Raw genomic sequence first — 22,143 nt, 5'->3', positions numbered from 1 at the left:
TAATTAGTAAATAGACAATATGATAATATCTAATTAAAATAATGAAATTAGACAATAAATATAGAAAAGATCTACAAAATAGCCATGTTAACTTTCTCACTTTTAATTTTAGCCATTAGTCAAAATTCTTAAAATAGCCATTAAGAACTGTCGGATCCGACAGAACTCGTTATAGAACCGTCGGATCCAACGTAACTCGTTAAAGAACATTTTTATGGCTATTTTGAGGATTTGATGGAACTCGTTAAAAGAATCGTCGGATCCAATAGAACTCGTTAAAAAACATTCTGGCTATTTTGAGGATTTTGACTAATTGATAGCTAAAGTTATAAAATGAGAAGGTTAGCATGACTATTTCAAGGATTTTCCCATAAAATAAATCAATACTAAAATACGAATAATGATAACGAAATTTGACAACAAATCAAAGGTAATGTACAAGGTTAGTGAAGACGTAAAATGCACAACTTATGCTCACACCAATTAAAAATGAAAACAATAATCTTCCTGCCAAATACATTTGTTATGAAGTATAATTGATAGATTTTGAAACTAAACTTATTTCATTAAAATATTTTAAGTCTTCGACGTACTTCTCATGTTAGTTGATTTAGTTTAACAACCATTACCGTTAGCTAATGGTGATTAATTAATATAGTGCGAGCTTAATACTAAAATTACTCAACAATTAAAAATACAAACACCAACTTTTAGCACTAATTATAATTATATTATAATTCATAATATATGTGTATTGAATCAAATATCATAATGTCTAGATGATGAAGTATAGAACATTAAAAAAAAAAAAAGAATTACCCATTTTAGCATCAAATGAAACAAACATACCATTTTCATACAACTACTACATATTATTTTTTGACATGTGAGCTCGTATGGGCGTGGGTCACTCATACAAGTTACCATAACATACATTCATTCATATATCTTTTACAATCTATGACATCATAGGCTGGTCACGTTACCACGAGGATCATAACCTCTTCTCCTTGTCATTCTTCATTGGCCAGCTACCCAACATGGCGACCTCCTATCTCCTTCATGCTGACTCCCCCAACCGTCAGCCACCATCGAAGACCACCACCAACCACCCTCGTGATTAGATGTATATACTTCCCTGCAAAGCATCCAATTGTGCCGCCAATCCATGAGGTGCATGCCGCTCGAAACTTGTGATGTTTGACCTATGGTGTCCCGACTTAGTACACCATGCCAACCCAAAATTACCGAATTTGATCATATTAGGAATTAAAATGTTACATTTGCACACCTACAAACTATTGATTCAAACCTCTATTATTTCAAACCTAGAAACAAGACCAAAATTTAAGCATTAGTGAACACCATTCTAGTAATTAACTCTTATTATATATCTAGTATAATTTAGAAGTTTGGTGATACAAAAGTTTTTTTAGAATATTTTATTAGTTATGTTTTGTTTTTATGTAAATCATTTGATGATTAATCAATTGTAACATCTTGGTGTGTTTGTTGATATTAAGTGTTTTAGTGCTTGGCAATGATAAACTACTCAAATTCAAGACCCATACAGAGCAACTTTTAATATTTCATTTTTATTAAGTGGATGGAGACTCCTTCAAATAGATTTTTTTTTTTTGAAATGTGAACTTCATTAAAAAAACCAGCCATACAATAGAAAGCATCAAAGCAGCAGGGCACCTCCACAGAGCTCAGCGGCGTCACAGCCAAACACAAAAAATTACATAAAGGCAAATTTACACCAATCCTTCCAACTCCTCTCAAATAACTTTGACCTATTTTTAATCCATAGGAAACTCAATGACTTAATGTCTCCAATAATAGACTCTATCTTAACCTCCTTTTCCTCGTATAACTTCTCGTTTCTAGCTTTCCATATCCTCCAACTTGCTATTATCAAAATACCATGTAAAATCGACTTCTCCTTTTCCCCTAGCTTCACTGATTCATGTAAGTTGAAAACATCCTTCGGAGAGAAAGGGAAAATCGGGGGAATCTTACACCACACTCCGATGTGCTGCCAAACCGCCGCTGACACTAAACATCCGGTAAGAATGTGCTCAACAGAATCAGCTCCATAGTTGCAAAGTATGCAGTTCAAAGTTGATACTTCTATATTTCTTTTCAGTAACGCTTCGAAAGTAGGTAACCTGTTCAGAGCAGCTCGTCATGCAAATATGTTACATTTGAGTGGAACCCATTTGCACCAATTAAAAACATAAGTTTCCATGTCTGTCGAATTAGCGATCATTGCCTTTTTGACCGAATGCATCGAGAATTCACCAGAAGAATCACCCATCCATCTCCAATCATCCTCCCCTTTGTTCCAACTAATAGAAGATATCACTTTGAATAAGTTCTCCCATTCCAATCTTTCGATAGAACTAGTCGGTTCACTCCACCAGTTCCATTGCCACCCAATTTGGTTGTTATACCACCAAACTCTATCCTTTATCTTGCAGTTTTTTATTTTTTCCGATCGAAAAAGGTTAGGGAACCGATCTTTAAGCACCGTATCGCCCACCCAAAAATCCGACCAGAATTTAATACACTTGCCATTCCCCACTGTACCTTTGAAACAATAAGAAAGCTCCACCCCATCCATCTTCATCTTTAACAAACTCCTAACACTCGCCTTCCAAGTACCCGTCAAGTTATTATTTATTGGAACTACACCACTACCTCCTCTAGACCAGTGAATATCGTCAATTACTTTTTTCCATAAGCCCTCCTTTTCCGTCTTGTATCTCCACACCCATTTGGTTAGGAGGGCTTTATTTGTTGTCTCAAGTTTACAAAGACCAAGACCCCCTAACTTCTTAGGAAGTGCCACCCTATCCCACGCCACCCAATGGATTTTTTTATATGATTTGAACCACCCCATAAGAATTTCTTCATGATACCTTCTAGATTCTCGATCACCTTTGTTGGGACTTTAAAAAGGGAGAAATAGTAAACCGGAAGGCTTTCTAAAACAGATTTAATTAGGATAACCCTTTCTCCAATGGATAAGGCAAAGAGAGAGTCTTTCCTCAAACATTCTAATCACATTTTCCTATTCATGTTGGCTCCCCACCTTAATTCCAAGAAAAACGAATGCTTTACACCCAAGAACTTCTGCCATGCGGGATATTTCCAGGTTACTCACTTCACACCCATAAAGCTTGGATTTGTGGAAATTGATCTTCAATCCGGAGCATAATCGGAAACATCTTAAAATTCTAGCCACATTATTTATGTTTCTTTGGGACCACTCACCCATAACCATCGCATCATCGGCATAAAGGAGGTTAGTAATAACCACTTCCCCATGAGGGATTCTAATCCCATCTATAGTGCCTAACTCTCCAGCCTTTTTCATCATACAAGAGAGAGCCTCCGTAACTACAAGAAAAAGAAAAGGGGATAGCGGGTCACATTGTCTAATGCTTTTTGAACATTGGAATTCAAAGGCGGGAGACCCATTCACCAGAACTGAAGATCTCGCCGAGATAAGAACTCCTTTGATCCACAAACACCACCTATCCGGGAAACCCATTTGAGTGAGCGTAGAATTTAAAAACTCCCAATGGACGTTATCATAAGCCTTCTCAAAATCGAGTTTTAAAAGAACGACTTGAGATCTTTCTTTCTCGACCAAGCCAAGATTTCATTAACCATTAAACGACCATCCAGAATTACTTTGCCTTTGGTTGGGTGTCCGAAATTATCGTTGAAATCACCTTCTTTATTCTATTTGCCAGAACCTTTGAGATCACCTTGCTAACTGCCCCAATCAGGTTTATTGGACGATACTCGTTCAGTGAAGCTGGGTCTTTTACTTTCAGAACCAAGGTTATGAAGGATGAACTACAACCCACACTTATTTCCCTTTAAAATAGAACTGTGACAAAATGTTGTAGAAATCACCCTCAAATAAATCCCAAAACCTTTTTATGAAACGGAAATTAAAACCATCCGGTCCCGGTGCCTTGTCGCTACCACATCCAAAAACTGCTTCTCTAATCTCTTCTTTAGAAAAAGGTAATACTAAGGATTCCGCGTCTGAGTTGGACAGTTTTTTAACCCCTGGGCAACAAAGTTTAGGGCGGGTTTGAGCCTCTTCCCTGAATTTGTCTCTATAGAAGCCAAAAATTTCTTCCTTTACTTTCTTTGGATTTTCACACCAACTATCATTAATCATCAGCCCCGGGATTGCATTTGATGACTTATTACTGTTGATTACCGCGTGGAAGTATGCCGAATTGTCATCACCAAAGGAGGCCCATTTTACTCTAGATCTCTGTTTAAGATCCATGCTTTTCCAATATTCCAAATCGGAAATCATTTTGGTGCATTCAGCTCTAACCCACTCTTCTTCTTCATTTAGATCTCTAAATTCCAGCTTTTCATTAAGATTACCTAGGTCCTCTTTTAAAATATTCATTTCTTCTTCCTCCTTGTTTTTCGTTTCTCTCCACCACTTCCTAATCTCTTCCCTGAGTTTTTTAAATTTGTTTGAAAGTACCATATCAGGTGGCCCATTAAAAGAATAGCTGGAACAAGTAGCCCTAACCACCTCCTCTAAACCTTTCCTTTCTAGCCATGAATTAAAGAAACGAAAAGGCTTGTAACCAAAGTTGGAATCTTTACACAAAAGACTAATAGGATGGTGATCCGAAAGAAATTTTGGTAGGACCTTACAATAAGCTTCTGGCCATTTACCAAGAAAATCAGAGCATACCAACATTCTATCAATTTTACTCAATTTATTACCTATAGAGAAAGTAAACTTTCCTCTTTTCATGGTCATCCAGACCAGCTTCAAAAATAAAGGAATTAAATTCCCTTGCGGTCACCACATTGAAACCCGAGTTTCGTCTTTCCTCTCGACTCCTGACAACGTTAAAGTCTCCTAGAAAAATCCACAACCCTTCTGACGAGTCCTTTAACCCCTTTTATCGCCAGCCCCTTGAGGGGTGTAAATGTTGACAATGCAAATCGAAGTGCCAACGCCTTTTATGTACCCTTTGGTCAATAAGAAAGATTTGCTCTTAGTGACCGTAGATACCGCAAATATACTAGGGTCTTAAATACTTACAATCCCCCCTGACCTGCCTGAAGAACCTACAAAATCCCAACAAAATTTGCCCACCTCCTCAACCTTGACTTCTTCCTTCAATGATTCTTGTATAACTAAAAAGAAATACTTTCTTCTTTTTTAATTTTTCTGATCCATCTTGCTTTCTCAATAGCCCCCATTCCCTTAATATTAATAGAAAGAAAATTCATTTGGAAACAATTTCAATATCTTGTTCAATTATTACCTCACTGACAATCTCTTTGTGATTTCCTACCTCCGCCCCAATCAAGGTTCCAAATTCAATTGTATCCACAACCATCAAATTCGCTTGACAATTGGCATTGGGCCTCCTCTCTGCTCGGGAAATTTCATGTTTGCGGACTCCTCTGTTTCTTTTTTACACAAACCAAACGATTCCTTCTCTTTTTGTTCGATTTCTAAACTCCTTCGCTTTATCAAATTCCAAAAGAACATGTAATGTAATGAATGAAAATACCATTCGTACCGCAACCATGTAAATCGGTAAATACCATCCCTCCTCTCGATTTCTAAATATATTTTTTTTCCTTTGGACTCTTCTTATTATTTTATTTTTTATATTTTATTTGTGTTTTTTATTTAAATATGTTAATATAAATAAGAGTTTTTGTGTCATAGTACCTCATTGGGCCACTTGGCCAAAGACATTTTTTTGTTATGATTTTGTTCAGGTCCTTAACGAATGTGACGAAACCGATCAAATTCGTGTAGAGTCACCGCGTTTTGTTTTAGCTCAAATGCTGTAATGATCGTAACCAAAACCGACCGAATGCCGTTTTGCTCTAGTGCCGTAACGAACCTGAAGGAAACTGATCGAATTTGAGTAGACTCACTGCCTCAACGCTCAAGTTTTACCAACCGACTCCACCTCATTAGTCCACCTAAAATTTTAGAATTTTTTTGTTTTATATTTGGTTTTAGTTCTGGTATCATAACGCACGTAACAAAACCGACTGAATTTGCGTCAACTTATCGCCTCAACGCTTAGGACCAACGACGCTTGGTTCACCACCGTCTGAGTTTTACCAACATGCCCCAGCGCAACGCGCCGGGTAAAACACTAGTTTTAAATAAAACAAGAGCATACTTATCAAAACTATTTTTCAACAACTATTTTTCGAGTTTACTCGTGACAAGATTTCACCCTTCCGTAGTTATTTGGCGCTTCACTTGACACTCAAAATTAGGGTTGCTCGCCACTCGTTCGAAATTGGTTGAAAAGTTCTCGTTCGATTTCGGCTCGATTTGGAATGAGCCGTTCGACTTGGTTCGTTTTAAAAACAAGCCAAGCACGAGCAAAGCCTTGCTAGGTTCAGTTCGTTTTGCTCAAATTATTTTTTATTTATTAGTTCTATATATAAATTTTATGTATATTTATAGAAGTTTTCTATTTTTTTAAAGGTTTTTAAATTTCCATCTTTTACGTTAACTGCAAAGTTTAAATTTAAACCCGAGCCACTCGTTTTATATATGTTTTCTTTTTAACTTTGAGTTTTAGACGTTTTAAAGCTGGAAGTTTAGACTTTTTAGAGTCGAAAGTCTTGAATTAATGTTATTTTGAAGTTCTAAAATTTTAAAATTGAAAACTTGTACGAAAACAAGCAAAACCAAACCGCTCGGTTCAAAGCAAACTAGGTTCAAGCACAAAAATATTGCTCGTTTTTTAAATTCAACTCGCTCGATTCTGGGTGCTTTCAAATCAAACCAGTATGAGCAAAGCAACCCACATTTCAGTTCGGCTCACTACCTCCTCAATTTGCCAAACTCACCATCCTATCTTCCATTCACTCGTCAATGCACCAGCTTCAACTTCACTATCTTCTCGGTTTCCTTTCCTGTGGTAAGTTCGTACATTCTGCATGTTTATTTGTAAACCCTAACCCCAATATCAGTGTAGCGATTGGGCTTTTAATTTTGTCCTAATTCGTCTTTTTTTAGCTTATTTATCATTCTGTTAGGGTTTTACCGGATTGCAGGTTAGTGTTTTCACCTATCATTTTGCCTAGTTTGTCTTAATTTAGCTGGTTTTCAACTTGTAACTTATAATATTTTATTTTTTTCATTTTAAGATTATGCTCTTCTTAGGAAGATGTAATCAACTTCTTCAAGCTCCTCCTCAACAACTTACATTATTAGTCAACGCCGTTTCCGGTTTTATTCATCGGATTTGGAGTTTGAAGTCAAGAAAATCACCAAGATCATCAATGACCATCCTTTTCCTGACCAACGATTCACCCTACACTTTCCCAAATTATCCCTTCGAGTAGCATTTCAACTACTTTTGTAGAAAACATTCTCGGTCGTCTTTTTGCAACTCACTCTAACGGCCTTAAAGCATACGAGTTCTTCAAATTCTCCCTCCAGTTTCCCCAATTTACCCCCACTCCGGACGCATTCGAAAAGACACTTCATATATTAACACGAATGCGCCATTTTAACAAGGCGTGGGATTTAATAAATGAAATTCATAACACACACCCGTCTTTGATCAGCCTCAAATCATTGAGCATAATGCTGTCAAGAATTGCAAAGTTTCAGTCTTTTGACGAAACCCTTGAAGCGTTTGAAAAGTTGGAGGATAAGTTATCTGATGGCAAGCAATTCGGTACTGATGAGTTTAATCTTCTGCTTCGAGCGTACTGCACACAGAGGCAAATGAAGGAAGCTAAATCAGTTTTCAATAAATTATATTCTCGATTCTCACCGACTACCAAAACAATGAATATTTTGCTTCTGGGATTTAAAGAATCCGGTGATGTTACTTCTGTAGAACTGTTTTACCATGAAATGATTCGAAGAGATTTTAAGCCCGACATTGTAACTTATAACATTAGAATTGACTCTTACTGCAAGCGAGGTCGTTTTTTAGACGGGTTAAGGCTTCTAGAAGAAATGGAACAAGTTAACTGCTTTCCGACATTAAAGACAATAACCACTTTGATCCATGGAGCCGGCATTGCTCACAACACGAACAAAGCACGCCAACTGTTCGATGAAATTCCGAAGAGAAAATTAATCGCAGATTCTGGTGCATACAACGCGTTAATAACTGCTTACATCAGATCAGGGGACGTGAAGTCTGCAGCCAGACGAATGGATGAAATGGAAGGTAATAATCTTGTTCATGATAATGTTACATATTATACAATGTTCTCGGGTTTGATGAAATCAAGTGGAACCGATGGTGTTCTTGAGCTTTATCACAAGATGACTGATAGAAAGTTTGTCCCCAAAACACCAACGGTAGGAATGCTAATGAGTTTCTTTTGTAAGAAGCGTAAGTTAGACAAGGCGTTTGGTTTTTGGAATTATTTAATCGAGAATGGATATTGTCCGCATAGTCATGCTATGGATATTTTATTAAGAAGTTTGTGCTCCGATGGACGGGTAGAACAAGCTTACGGGTGCTGTGTACAAATACTTCAAAAAGGGAGGCATTTAAGTAACAATAGTTTTTGTGTTTTAGAAAAGTATTTAATAGAAAGTAATGATGACGATAAATTAAGGAAGCTTAACTTGATGATTAAGAAGCTGCAAACCGTGTTACCTGCATCAAAAGGGCACGCAATTGGCACTTCTGACCTTGATCAGGGCCGAGTAACATCAATGTAGCATTTATTACAAGTTTTATCAGATTCTTGAAGTGGGTGTGCTCTTGGGTTGCCTGCTTATTTGGGACAAAATTGTGTTGTTTGGTATTGGAATTCTGCTCATGAGGTATGCTTCTTGTTCTGTTTTTTTTTCTAAGATCATAATTTCTGGTCATTTAAAGTTTTAAACCTCTGTTTTTGGTTGCGCGCGAGCCAGGATCTGATGATAGACCTGCTAGCAAAAGAACCACAGATTGGAGGTGCATAATCAGAGCCACTTAGACCAAACATCGGTTCTTTAAAGGTGATAACTTGCTATATAATGTTGTTCGAGCCCACCCGAAATGAGTAGACTGTTTCAATCCAAGGAATTTCTGGGTTCTTGGTATGATCTTGAATTTGATCGATTTTGGGAATGATTTGTAATTTTTCATTGTGTTCGTTTATACGTTTTATAAGACAAATTTTTGAAAACTAGTTAGAGTTGTCTTGTGCGATATGGCGAGAATTTTGTACATGTATATCTATAATCTGATCTATTATAGATGTGTGAAAGTCAATTACGATACCAAAACTGCTTTATTTTAAATACAACCCTGTCTTTACAACCCCGTTTTCAATAAATTTATATTGGAAATATGTTTGTGTGTTGATAGTTTCATGAAAAAGTTAGAAAGTTAGCAGAAAAAAAAATATAAATCATAAATGAAATATTATTAAAAATTGAATAGGTTAAAGGTGTATATTGCTTAAAGTATAAGGGGTGAAATTGAAAGTTTTGCAAAAAAAGAAAAGTAAAATAAGAGTAAAAAGAAAGGATTGGTTGGGGACTTGGGATAAGAAACCAAATGGTCCAAATTGTTGCATATAAATTATAATGTTCGAAAGTTGCAACGTTTGTGGTTTTAGTGGCACCACCCATAATACATACAACAACTTCCTGTGGTCAATAATTCATAATTTGTGGTCCTTTTCTGCATTCATAAACGCAATTTGTGGTGATAATTTCCCACCAAAAAAGGAACATGTTCTGTTTCAATCTTCAAATGATTGTCTGAAGGTGCATCATACTCGGTTTTTAAAATAACGTCGTTGAAATGTTTGGATACCTCTTCTAATAGAAAATTTAACTGGCTGGAGGGTCGATGGGACCCCTCAACCCGACTCTAGTTTTCCCCATGTGCTGCATGAATTACATATTTGAGGTTCACACACATTGATATTTAAGGACAATGAAAGTTCAATACTTTTCTAAGATGCTAACTTGAAAACATACTTATAGTGGAAAAAAAGCATTTGTGCTTGAGTCCGACATGAAGCATGTGTTCCCGAAATTTTTAAGTGGTTGCACAAGATTCTCCAATTTCCATGATATCATAATGATATGCGATTTTTGATTAAGTCATATTCCCTCGTTTTCTTTTCTGTTTAAAGTTAAAAACCCATAAAACGTCAATTGAGAATGACACAAATCAAGATTAAAACTCGTGGCATTGAATTCGTACGGATCAAGTGTCCATCGAACAAGAATAAAGATCTTATCAAGTCAATCAACTTTCTTTTCGAAAAAATCAATTCTTAAATTACAATCAAAATGATTTTCAAAATATTAGGAATCTCTTAAAATCTTATATGTATAGTTAGGCATCTAGGAATTTATGCATTATAACATTAGTGGATTCGATATTAAGAAAGGAAGATGATGAGGTGAGAATATAATTTTTGTTTTAATTTGACCAGTTACACAACCCGCTTGTACACTATTAATATTCTTTGACGAAAATGTATGTGATAAGCTAATCTTACCTTTAATACTTTTTAGTTGGGTAAATAGGTGTAACCATGTTTGGGTCCAAGTGTATAGATCTTTGGATGTATCTAGGTTCTAATGCTTTATCCACCTAATAAGTTGATCTTTAGATCTAAATCATGTTATTATTTTGCAATATACAATTCATAAGTGCAAACATCCTTGTTTAATTATTAAAAATATTATATTTTCAAATGGACAAATAATATTTTTCAATGTACTATTAGTGATATTTTAATGGGCCATCACCATCTTTCGAATACAATGAGACCGGCATGTATTGCGTCAACGTAAGGAATAATCCTTTCCACCCCCACCAATCAATGCATATATTAATGCATTGTTCTTTACTCTTTTGTTGGTATCATGGATGAGAATGGGCAGAGTATGAAACATACATTAATTATGTGTGAGTGTCATTTTCGGTCTCATATAGTCGTATCTATCACGCACCTATTACTTGTTATCTATCGGGTTTACAAGTATACCTACGAGTGTCGGATATACCTACTGATGGTTAAAAGTTAGTTGTTGAGATACTCATAATCCAAAACACGATCTTAAACTCATCTAAATAACCAACTTGAATTAACAAATGCTTGACAACGGTCCTAAAATATGACACATTTTATTTTCAAATTGAAAAATATCTTACACCAAATCACCAAATATTTATGGAATAAATATGTTATATATTTTTGAAAATAAATAACTAATACGATTCTCTATTAATATAGAATATTCTCGATTTAAATACATATCCCATGTCCCTTATGAACATAAAATCTTTCTAGAATGTTACATACACTCGGTATAACATATTTGGTAAATTTTAAATTTTGATGGATAATTAAAAGTCAAAAATTCGATTACCATAATTTATAATCATTCCGTTTTTATTTACATATATATCTTATCTTCGAAGTTAGAATTAGAATATATCTTATACACATACTATAATAATTTATTTATTATTTTTTTTAAAAAGGTTCAATTTTCCGCCATTAAGTATAAGTGCAAATGCATGTCAACTACTCAACTCTTCATTGTCAAACCCACATCTTCATCTCTCTCTTGCAGGCTGCTTCAATGCTTAATGAATTAATTAAATTTTTATAGTTTTAGTAACCAAATTTAGATTTTTAAGATCAGAACAATGGTGATCATAACACAGGATATGATCCAGCAACTCCACAATCTAATGGAACCATGTTGGTGTTTCTTTTTCCGAAAAAACCCTAATTTTTGTATTTGATTTAATACTTTTTTTAATAATTTATGTTCAATTTTATTGTTGCAGGTGATGAGCAACTCAAGATCACATTCGAGGTTCGATCCGCTTTTAAATTTATTTAATTTTCATTAAATTAAAGTCAAATTGTTTCGGGTGTCATTCGCACACCAGGTGTTCGACTTGATGCTTTATACCGTTAATACACATGATTGCTGTCTGCTAATTGCAGCTTGATTTGATTTTGATTTTAAATTGAATTGATGTGCAGAATTTGCATCAAGGATGTCCGTCCGAGACGATGATCCGGTTTCTTAAAGCACGAGACGGGAACATCTCCAAAGCTCATAGCATGGTTATACCAAACTCATTCAAGTTGAAACTTGAAACCATTATCACATTAGATGTTCTGATGAATCTTGCCTTTTCAGCTTGTTGATTGTCTTAATTGGAGAACTGAAAACGGGATCGACAAAATATTATCGGTGAGTTATGTTCACATGATTTTACTTGTTTTGATGGTATTAGCATGGCTAACTTTATGCTTTTATGTGCAGAAACCGATAATTCCTGCAGAGTTTTATAGATCCGTGAGGGACTCACAACTTATAGGGATGTCAGGTTACACAAAAGATGTATGCCTGCAACTATTACTGTGTGTTTGGATCCATTTTGTGATTTGCTAGATTTAAAGAGTTCATTATGATCTCAATTCACAACTGATTTCATTTGGTTTGTTTTGAAACTATTTAGGGGCGACCTGTTATTGCTGTCGGTGTAGGGCTCAGCACGTATGATAAAGCATCTGTAAGGATATCATGCCCTTCTTTTCTCTCAATTATGCTGTTTATACTTGGTTTTAGTTCAAAGTTCACAAAAAGATGTGTGCTAGATTCTTGATTTTTTTTTTTGATAAAGTGATTACTATTTTGATTATATGGGGTCAAAATAGTTAAATTTGGGTAAGTCATTAACAAGTTAACATAAAGAAAACTTCAAAATAATTACTTGGTGTGTGTTTATTAAATTGATCATGGTACTTCTTGGTGTTTTTCCTATTTTAGATTCATTACTATGTTCAATCCCACATTCAGATAAATGAATACCGAGACCGTGTAATATTGGTAAGTCCAAATAATGATAATTGTTTCGACTGCATAAATCTATGGTAGCTAAACTCTCAAGTTTAAATCTAGCCATCTGCAACAAAAAAGTACGAGCGGGACATAAGCACATGTGTCAAAGTTCTTGATATGACCGGCCTCAAACTCACACATCTCAATCAATTAAGGTTAGATATTTGTAGTCTACTGAACCGCTAAGTGAAGCAACTGTTATGAAGTGATGCATATTTTGCTGTAAAATAGTTTGCAGTTATTGACAGTTATATCTGGTATTGATGATTTGAACTACCCAGAGAAAACAGATACTTACTATATCGTCAACGCACCGTATGTTTTTTCAGCATGTTGGAAGGTTACCGATTTTCCCTTCACCATTGATACAAGATTTAGAGTCTTTGTTATACATCTTTAAATTTCAAATCTTTGCAGGTTGTGAAACCTCTACTGCAAGAAAGAACAAGAAAAAGATTCAGGTGCTTCAGGTTGTGGAAAAGATGACTTGTTGAAGGTAATAATAAAGGCGTTTTGTGTAATTTCGATTTGAGGGTATAGAGTCCTAACAAGATCTACATTTACTTGTGCTGTACAGATAATGGATTATGAATCTCTACCCCATTTTTGTAGAAGACAAGGGTCTGGATCATCAAAATATTCTAAAAGGCTCAACGGGTGAAGATTGTTGTTTCTCATTCGACCACGCGTTTCACCAGCAGGCTCTATAATTACATAACCAGCAAGCTGCAGTGTAAACCCTCGAGCCCCGATCAAACAAGCATCATTTCATGTCGTTTCCCTGAACCCAACTTACCGGCTGTAAAATTGCACAAACCATAGAAAACCGAGTTCCATAAACTTGAGATCCAGAATCAGCTTACTGAGGAACAAAGGGACACCAAAAGGAAGTGAATGCATAGAAGCAGTTGTGGACGTTACATATACCATTATTAATCATATATATTGTAATATCGATTCGAATTTTATAAACCTTGTCCCGTCTGGACAGGAGAATAGACGTTTTGACCTCAAAAGTTTGAATAATGAAGCAATAAGCATCAACTTTTACCATCTCTATTGCTACTTTTGGAATATATATAGTTATTCACATGTTTATATGCTTTTCTCGTTTATGATTCAAACTGAAGCTCAAATTACACTTGAAATCAAACAGTGGTATTCAAATTGCAAATGGCACAAACAAGCAAAGAAATCATGAGCATAACACGTGATCCCTGATAGCACTCTTAAAAATGAAATACAAAATCAACTAGCCCAACTGTCTGTAGCAGTTATAGGCAACTGCAACTGAACAGCAGCACCAATAAGAGCCAGGGCTGCATACACGTCTTCCTTCTCCCATGTCTCGAGCCATGTTGGCATGGTGCAAACCTTGTGTGGTGTCGGCGTATCTTTGTTACCAATATTGATAGAAATTTGATTCTTGACACCTTTTTTCTTCTCACCGTTAACCTTCGTTTCAAGGTTGAAGTTCACTGCATTTTCAGATGGATTTGAAACCCGGACAACAGGCTGAACCCACCATTTGCCTGACAACAACTAGCATCCGCCGCCTGTGATCCGTCTTCCATGCTTCTTTCTTTGTTTCATCACCATTTGCTATAAGCCTTTGTTCTTGAGCTTTCATTTGGTCGTCTTCTGATAACCCCATTTGTCCCCTGAAAAAAAAACTATCTTTTGACAATTATTTCATCAATTTTCCACCTTTTGAAATTAGCAAAATTGGTAGTTTAGGTGAGATAGTGAGATAATTATATTTTAATCATTGAAACGATTGATAACTATCAATCTGTCACTTTTAACACTTTTGTTAGCATAACTATAGAAAGTATATAAACAGCAAGCCAGATATGTCAAGCTTCACATGTCATCAATTTTCTTTTCATTTTTTATTGTACAATAAGTAATAATATAATAGTAAACAAAACATAATTACCTCCAAAGCCGGTCTACAATTTCACCTTTCTCAATGTGCTGGTCAAGCAACACGGGCACATCATCAGGCATAACATATCCATACCTGTAAAAGATTATACATTTAAAACTGAGTAAAGATGTATAAACAAATAGGCGTTCTTATTACCAATGACCCGTGACTTTCCGATGGTTGTTTGACCCGAATATTATCACATTTCAGCATACTTATGGCCTCCAATATGCGAGCAAGAACGAACAGATACTTTACTATCATAACCACGCGATTCTATCTCATCTTTAAATCTTGTAACGAGCGCGGGCCCACAAACGCCACATCGTTTGTCCCGTTGCACCGTGGAGAACACACAAAAATGTACGATCCTCTAAGCGGTTCGGGACTTCCAGGCAGCCATTCACCATCTTTTACAAGAACTTCTTCCACAAATGTGTCAACATCAAAATGAGTCAATCTCCTGTATACCATTCCATTGTTGAAATCAATCATTAATCATGCATAATGACAGTTTGGGGCTATGCAGTCAATAGCGGTGGGATAGTGGTCTCTTGCAAAATAGCGGTGTCAAATAGTGGTCTGGAACAGCAGAACCGCTATATCGGCGCTACTGACCACTACCTTGATGAACAATTGGATTCCTTGATTGATGTGGCCTCGGAGGAAGATTTCATTGCTAATGATTTAAGATCATGTTTCAAACATTGACACTTTCGTTTTTTGACTTTTGATATTACTATTAATATTATATACGTTTTACGTTTTATACAGAATATAATATATTTATATATAAATTGTGCATGATATTAAAGACTGCTATCCCACCGCGATAAACTATATCTCAAATAGCGGCCCTTGACCGCTATTTGATTTTGGACCGCTTAAACTGCATAGGTTAGTGGTGAGCAATAACCGAACTGTTAACCAAAAGCGATTAACCAAAAACTGCATTAACTAAAAATCGGTAGCTGTTTATTTGTACCTTCAGTTAACCGAACCAAACCGAAGCATTCATACTTTCATATATTTACAGTTTTTAACTCCATTTAATCTTTTTATACCTCCATTTCATGTAATTCAAAGCAAAATTAAATTAGGTTCTGTTAGATTGACCGAACTGAACAGAAAACCGACAAACTAACCGATTAAGCGAAAACCGACTGGTTAATAAAATAGATTAACCGATGACTTCAGTTTCGGTTGAGGCTAATAACCGAACCGAACGGAACGCTGAACACCCCAACAGAATTACATAATTTACATGATTGATTACCTGTATCTGATCATGTCCGGAAATATTAAGACATCTCCATTTGAAGTCTCAGTGCCATCATATCCCTCACAAATAGTCAACCGAGTCTAGTCAAACACCATTGACCAAACAATCAGTCAAACTCACACACAAACCCTAACACACACAAATACAGCAACACAAAAACCCTACCTGCTTCCTCAACTCACTCTTCCTGGACGACAGCACAGCCGATAACAGCCGCGGCAGCCGATCAAACTCCGCGGCTTCGATACGCGGCGGCCACACCTGCGGCTTCTTGTAGCACAAGAACACGTGGCGTTCGTAGTACTTGACGGTGCCTACGAGAGGAGACTGCTTGAAGTCCGATCGAGAGAATCCGTAAGTCCTCGTCGCCGCCGTAGAAGCTGCTGAGAAACGCATCGTTTTGGAAGCTGCCGGAAGCGCTGCCGAACTGAGAACTGTCGCCGCCGTCTGAGACGCCTAAGGAAGATGACGTTGAGGCGTGAGGAATGTCAGTGGCTCGTCTCTGTTACTTGCCATCAATATGTTCGACCAAATGCCCCAAAGAAAATGACTTCTACTTATTGTCTGTGTACACTTAATAGTTATATCATATATGCTACTTCGCTGTCACACATATTTTTTACTAGGTTTTATGTAAAATATAAATATATTTTTGTTCCAGACGATTTGGTATTCGTGTTTGGAGAGTTGAGATGGAACGCATTTCGGTGTTGGTGGTGGTGTGCTCGATTTGTGAAGAAGAGGTGGAGTCGGCGGAACATAAAGATGATATCGTGTCAATTCGATCAAACAGTTTGGAGTGCCGTCTCTTTGTGGTGTATGGTTCCGTCTATTTGCGCCTTCACGGTTAAAGATCTATTGGAATTGCATTGGGTTCTCCTCTTTGCCAAAGCGGAAAGCGAAAACATTTAATGCGGTTTGTTTGACCACGATCGGGTGTCTTTGGCAAGCACAAAATGCACTAGTATTTGAGGGGAAGCCGATAAAATTGTAACAACGTGGTTGGAGATATTAACGCGCCAAGCTTCTTGTGAGTAAAAAACCAGGGAGGAAATGTGAGCCTAATATGGGAAATGTAGTGGAGGTTTAACTTTATGTTGTAATTGGGTGATGGGGTGGTGTATGTTCTTTTAGTTTTGGCATACCCGCTGTATAATTCTTGGTGGTTTAATGTTTTGTTGTCGTTGCTAGTGTCTTACTTGTAACAATAGTTTGCTAATAAAATAAAGATAATAAAGTGTTGGGTGGCAGTTTAAAAAAAGATAAAAAAAACTTCAATGAATTGTTACCCTAAAGCTTTTTTTGAATGATATCTACACGAATTTAGTTACACGATTGCGTTGACAATTGTCGTTATTCGTTTGTGTCCGTTTATACACGATAAAGATTCTTAAAAACGAAACAAAACTAAAAGATTTGATATCATAATACTTGTCGAATAAACTTATTGTAATAATGTAATGCATAATCTAATGATCCTGACTACCCGAGTTACAAACGTTTTACTGACTCGGGTGTCGTTTTCTGGTTATTAACAAAAACAAGAGCTTTTAGCTTCAAAATTGGTTGAACATATACACAGCAACCAATATAACGCGAATGAAAGAAATGCGAATACTATGATTTACATAGGCTTCTCGCCAGGCAAATATGAAGGGGACAAGCCGGCGTCAACCTGCGATTTCTTCCTATGAAACATGCCACTAAGACTGTAGTGAACACCTTCTTTGTCTTTTGTTTGTGTGGTGGACTCTGCTTGTGATTTGGGGATGGTGATTGCTGCATTTGTGTTTCTTGAAGTATCAATGCCAACTTCTTCTGTTCCCTCTCTCTCCACTTTCTCAGCTCGCCCTCCGCCGCCTTCTTGCCCGTCTCTGCCACCTCTGCGTGCTTTAATGCCGCCTCTGCTGCCGCCCTCAAATCATCAATCTCCTTTTGTGCTGCTTCTAGTTTCTCGGATTCCACCACTTTCCTACGCAGCGCCTCAAACTCTTCACGGGATATTGTGATTTTTAATCCTGATTCGGCTTTTTTTTGCTTCGTCGGCTTCCTTTCAAACAATATTAAGTTTGCTTTCAGCTTCTTTTAAAGCAACTTGCATGGCTTCCGCTTCTTTCTTCATTTCTTCAGCTTTCTTCTTCATTTCTTCTGAATCCGTTTTGCATTTTCATTCTCTAAAACCAACTGTTGAAAAGTCAACATCATGTCATCAGAAACAACCGCGAAATCAATAAATTCTGTTTCCGTTTCTTTCTGTTTCAATTCTTTGTGTTCTTTCTTTATGTTCTCGAGCTCAATCTTTAAAGATTCCAACAACTTCTTTAATGATCTTTCTTCTTCAACAAACTTCAGTAATGAATCTTTAGCACCGTCAAGCTCTAAAGTCACAGTCTTTACAGAATCAAGATCCGAAATCCGAGCATTTTCCATTCCATTTGTAACCTTGTAACCTCGGATGTCGTTTCTGCAAACTGAATTTCAAGATCTTTTGACTTTTCCGCATCAACCTGTTCCCGTAAAGCAAGTAGTTTCTTGGCAGATTCTTCTAGTGCTGCTTTATGTGCCAATTTTTGAACTCGTTTTCCATCAGGGTTTGTTTCTTTACTTTCAAATTGATTTGCTTGATTCTTTGTCATCTTGATTCCCACCTCTTTTGCCTCGTTAGCAATCGTGAGCTTTTTGGTCAGATCATCCACTGAAGTTTTAGCCTGTTCGAGCTCGGTTAGTGCACCGGTTTTTGTAATTTCAGCACTTTTAACTGTTCCTTTAATTTATAAAGCTCTCTTTCTGCCAAATGGAGCTTCGTTTCCTTCACCAACGCCCTCTACATTCATAAACAAAATTTGTTACAAAAATCAACACGTCTTATCACCAAAAAAAGATAACAAAAATAATAACTATATAAATATACTTACCTCAGCAAAATGAGGCTTTATTTTCTTGATGGGACTTTTTTCACCTGAAAAAGCACCTTCACCAAAAAGATTTACAGCATCCTTGACAGATTGGAATGGTGACCTAGTATCAATCTCTCCAACCTCCACTTTTGGAGACCCGGTTTTGTTTTCACGGTCTTCCGCAGGCATACTGTTGATCAATTGGAAATTTGGAATGAGGGCAGCAGTACATTAAATAAAATAAAATAAAAAGCAGAAACATATGCAGTAGTTGCAAATCTTCCAACAATCATCTTGAAATAGCCATATCTTTATTATTTATTATTTTTCTTTTTCGGAATATGCATTTATGCGTATACATAATTTTCAAGATCCATATCTAACATTTTTAGAAGGATAATGCAAACTATCAAACTTGAAATTTAAAACCGCCAAATCGAACCGTTTTCGAAACCTTAGTTAGCATTTTAGCCCATAATTTTCGATAAAACAACCATGAACACCCGTGGTTTTTATACGTCTTAGCAAAGATCTAAGCAAGAATAGACAGCCAAAGAACTAACGTTTCATCAATGGACCCGCACAAAGTAAACACTACTAGGAGGTTTATGCTAGTCTTATTTTAATAAAACATAGCTGAATATCGACATCAGTTTTGCCTTGTAAGTTGTAACTTGAATACATTCATTCCTCTCATTAATACAAAACAGAAACTGTAAATTATCAACAATTTGTGTTTTTCAAGCCAAATATGAAAAAAAAAAAAAAAAAAGCACAATCATGAACACCATAATTTCAGAACAAATTGTTGATAAATCAACATTTTTAATCAGAAAATCTTACCTGATTAATTAGGAAGAATCTTCGGTTAGTCAAATAAACCGTTAACGATAATGTAGCAAGCTCAAGAACCTAAAAATTGAAAATGTTCAAACATACTTTAATCAAGTAAATATGATTACACAAAAGAACCCAACCACATAAACTTTTAAAAAGATTTTTGAAATCATTATAAGACAAAAACTTAAAAGCCCTAAAAGAAAACAAAAGGTTGATATAATAATAATAATATAAAACCCTAGGAGTGTAACTGATAATGAAATACAAAATATTAAGCAGTCATTAGTGGAAATGCACACACTATAATCATCATTAACCATTGTATAACAATCAAATTAAAAAAAGCAACCTTTTTATTCCAAATTAAAAACCAACAACGCAAAATTGGCGTAACAGTCTGCAAATTCGTTCAACCTCGATTCGTGCAGTGATAATTAAACATAAAGATTGCATTTTTAACCAGTTGAATGGATGAAATAAGGGGAAAATGAAATGGGCTTGAATGATTACCGATAAAGAATGAAGGGTTTGATAGCAGATGGATGAATGCTGGACTGTGAGAGTGTCAACTGTCAAGTGAAGGAGGCAAGTGACAGGTTGAATGAATAGGTATAGTATATAGGATATGACACGAGGGTAGTACCTTATGCATTCATGATTGTACTGTGATATGACCTCACCACATTATTCACACCCGTGTACTAAAAGGCACTTGCCAACGAGGAGAGGAGGCTATTATTATTAATTATATTATTATTATTATTTTAAAACGGCGAAAATTTTCGGCATGACTGGGCGGTTGCAGGCCGTCCCGACATCGGTCTAGAACCCATAGAGAGTTTCTCTCAAAGGACATAGCCTTTGGTTTCCGTGTCCTTCCGCGTCCTCAGAGGAACCTCTCCCCTGATACCACTTGACACCAGCATGCCGGCACAAGAGTTGAAACTCTCTGGCGTAACGCGTGCATAATAAAACCCCCGTTTTGACTCGGATTCGAACTGACAACTTCCCAAAAAAGTCTAGTTCTTATCTTCCTTATCATAACCAACTGAACTAGTCTAGTTTTTACTCTTTTTCTAAAATACCTAGTTTATAAAAGTAAATTTTTATTTCGGTTTCACGAATTTTGGTATAAAAAATGAAAAATAATAATAAGCGTTATAGCATTCACATTGGAACTTCCATTTCTAGCTACATAATTAATTAAAAAAAAAAAACACATTTTATTTAAATTTTGTTTACTTTTCATAACTCTTTTATCAACCCTTTATCTTAGTTATAAACACTTATTTTATTATATTTTCTTTTTTTACACACCCACAACAAAATATATAAGATTGATTATGATCTTTAAATAAAGATAAGTATTTTAGTTTTATAAAGAAGTATTTTAGTTTTCTATAAAGTGTTTCTCTATTACCGATAAATTTGAAATGTTGTAAAGTTCCAAAACAGAGAGTTTCACAAAAGTAGGAAAAGAAAAGGCCTTCGTAACATTTAGAATGGGAGAAGTGAGCAATTGGCTTTCGGGTTCAATAACATGGGATGGTAGTTAATGCCTGAGATTCTTGAAGTTTTACTTTCGAAACCTGACTCAATAGAGTTTTCCCACAGTACAAGTTTCGTCCTTGCTAAGTCAGTCAAGCCTGAAGCATCAAAATCAGCATTGAAATCCCGTCTCAGAAAGACTCACTTGGATATTAGGATACTAGGGTTAAAAAAAATGTAAAAAAAAGAAGGGGACAAGTGGGGTCAAGCAATCTTGTACAATTGATACGTTTGTTTTAAGTTTAACATAGTTAAAAAGTATAGAAATCATTCTTGTTATTTAAGAAAATAAGTTTTTTTTCTTTTAAAAATGAAATATGTATATATAAAACATAAACTACTTGAAATATAATTTATAAAGGTACTTAATTTAATATACGCATGATATGTATCTTCCTTTATATTTACTCAATCTGAAGATAACTAATTTATTATAAATCAATTTATATGTATATGTGAATATCGAGAGCATACATAACTACTAGAAAAATGTGTGTGGATGACTTATGAATATCATATGTATACATGCGCGAATCTTAACGATCACATTACCGACACAAACATAAATAAATAATATATGAATAGGACATGTTCAGGTTATTTAATAACGATATTTCCATCCATCTGTGTGTCTGACACCGACAAGATAAAACAGTGTCTTGTTGTCCATCTCATTGCAAGAATGCAAGATATAAACTGGTGTCAATAAAATACAAGTGCCAAACAGGATTCATTTCATGACAGTATTATATGAGCA

At 35.8% G+C, this 22,143-nt stretch overlaps 2 protein-coding genes and 3 pseudogenes across 5 annotated transcripts; 2 read left to right on the top strand and 3 right to left on the bottom strand.

Annotated features, from left to right (window-relative positions):
* Positions 1–3,076: 3,076 nt before the first annotated feature.
* On the bottom strand, positions 3,077–3,559 carry LOC143589423 (putative mitochondrial protein AtMg01250). The gene has a single exon (XM_077070184.1). The coding sequence runs from the start codon at positions 3,557–3,559 to the stop codon at positions 3,077–3,079; it is 483 nt and encodes a 160-aa protein (XP_076926299.1).
* Positions 3,560–7,194: 3,635 nt separating this feature from the next.
* On the top strand, positions 7,195–9,085 carry LOC143589412 (pentatricopeptide repeat-containing protein At3g61360-like; annotated as a pseudogene). The gene is made up of 2 exons (XR_013145283.1): positions 7,195–8,839; positions 8,930–9,085. The product of XR_013145283.1 is annotated as a pentatricopeptide repeat-containing protein At3g61360-like (transcript).
* A 2,592-nt stretch (positions 9,086–11,677) lies between these two features.
* On the top strand, positions 11,678–12,653 carry LOC143589422 (uncharacterized). The gene is made up of 6 exons (XM_077070183.1): positions 11,678–11,733; positions 11,823–11,851; positions 12,025–12,108; positions 12,185–12,238; positions 12,311–12,388; positions 12,507–12,653. Exons 1-6 carry the CDS (start codon positions 11,679–11,681, stop codon positions 12,651–12,653), a joined length of 447 nt encoding a protein of 148 aa, XP_076926298.1. The 5' UTR covers position 11,678.
* Positions 12,654–14,137: 1,484 nt separating this feature from the next.
* Positions 14,138–16,647, bottom strand: LOC143589410 (altered inheritance of mitochondria protein 32-like; annotated as a pseudogene). The gene is made up of 6 exons (XR_013145281.1): positions 16,267–16,647; positions 16,096–16,181; positions 14,976–15,282; positions 14,829–14,912; positions 14,415–14,550; positions 14,138–14,344 (listed from the first exon to the last, which is right to left on the bottom strand). The product of XR_013145281.1 is annotated as an altered inheritance of mitochondria protein 32-like (transcript).
* A 963-nt stretch (positions 16,648–17,610) lies between these two features.
* LOC143589411 (WEB family protein At5g55860-like) lies at positions 17,611–20,391 on the bottom strand (annotated as a pseudogene). Its single transcript, XR_013145282.1, has 4 exons — positions 20,349–20,391; positions 19,842–19,910; positions 19,017–19,188; positions 17,611–18,925 (listed from the first exon to the last, which is right to left on the bottom strand). The product of XR_013145282.1 is annotated as a WEB family protein At5g55860-like (transcript).
* Between the last annotated feature and the right edge of the window lie 1,752 nt (positions 20,392–22,143).

The sequence above is a fragment of the Bidens hawaiensis genome, unplaced genomic scaffold, assembly GCF_021521415.1.
Source record: "Bidens hawaiensis isolate Kalapana, Puna unplaced genomic scaffold, B.hawaiensis_p1.1 tig00037558_1, whole genome shotgun sequence".
NCBI lineage: Eukaryota > Viridiplantae > Streptophyta > Magnoliopsida > Asterales > Asteraceae > Bidens > Bidens hawaiensis.
Note: the sequence above shows the minus strand (reverse complement) of the source record. Positions and strands in the feature narration are given on the sequence as shown.

Bases quoted from the DNA above. Each gene is read 5' to 3' on its own strand.
- LOC143589423 (XM_077070184.1), bottom strand. From the start codon at position 3,559: ATGGGTTTCCCGGATAGGTGGTGTTTGTGGATCAAAGGAGTTCTTATC.
- LOC143589422 (XM_077070183.1), top strand. From the start codon at position 11,679: ATGGTGATCATAACACAGGATATGATCCAGCAACTCCACAATCTAATG. The intron at 11,734-11,822 runs GTTGGTGTTTCT...TTATTGTTGCAG, and splicing joins CCACAATCTAATGGAACCAT to GTGATGAGCAACTCAAGATC. The intron at 11,852-12,024 runs GTTCGATCCGCT...ATTGATGTGCAG, and splicing joins AACTCAAGATCACATTCGAG to AATTTGCATCAAGGATGTCC.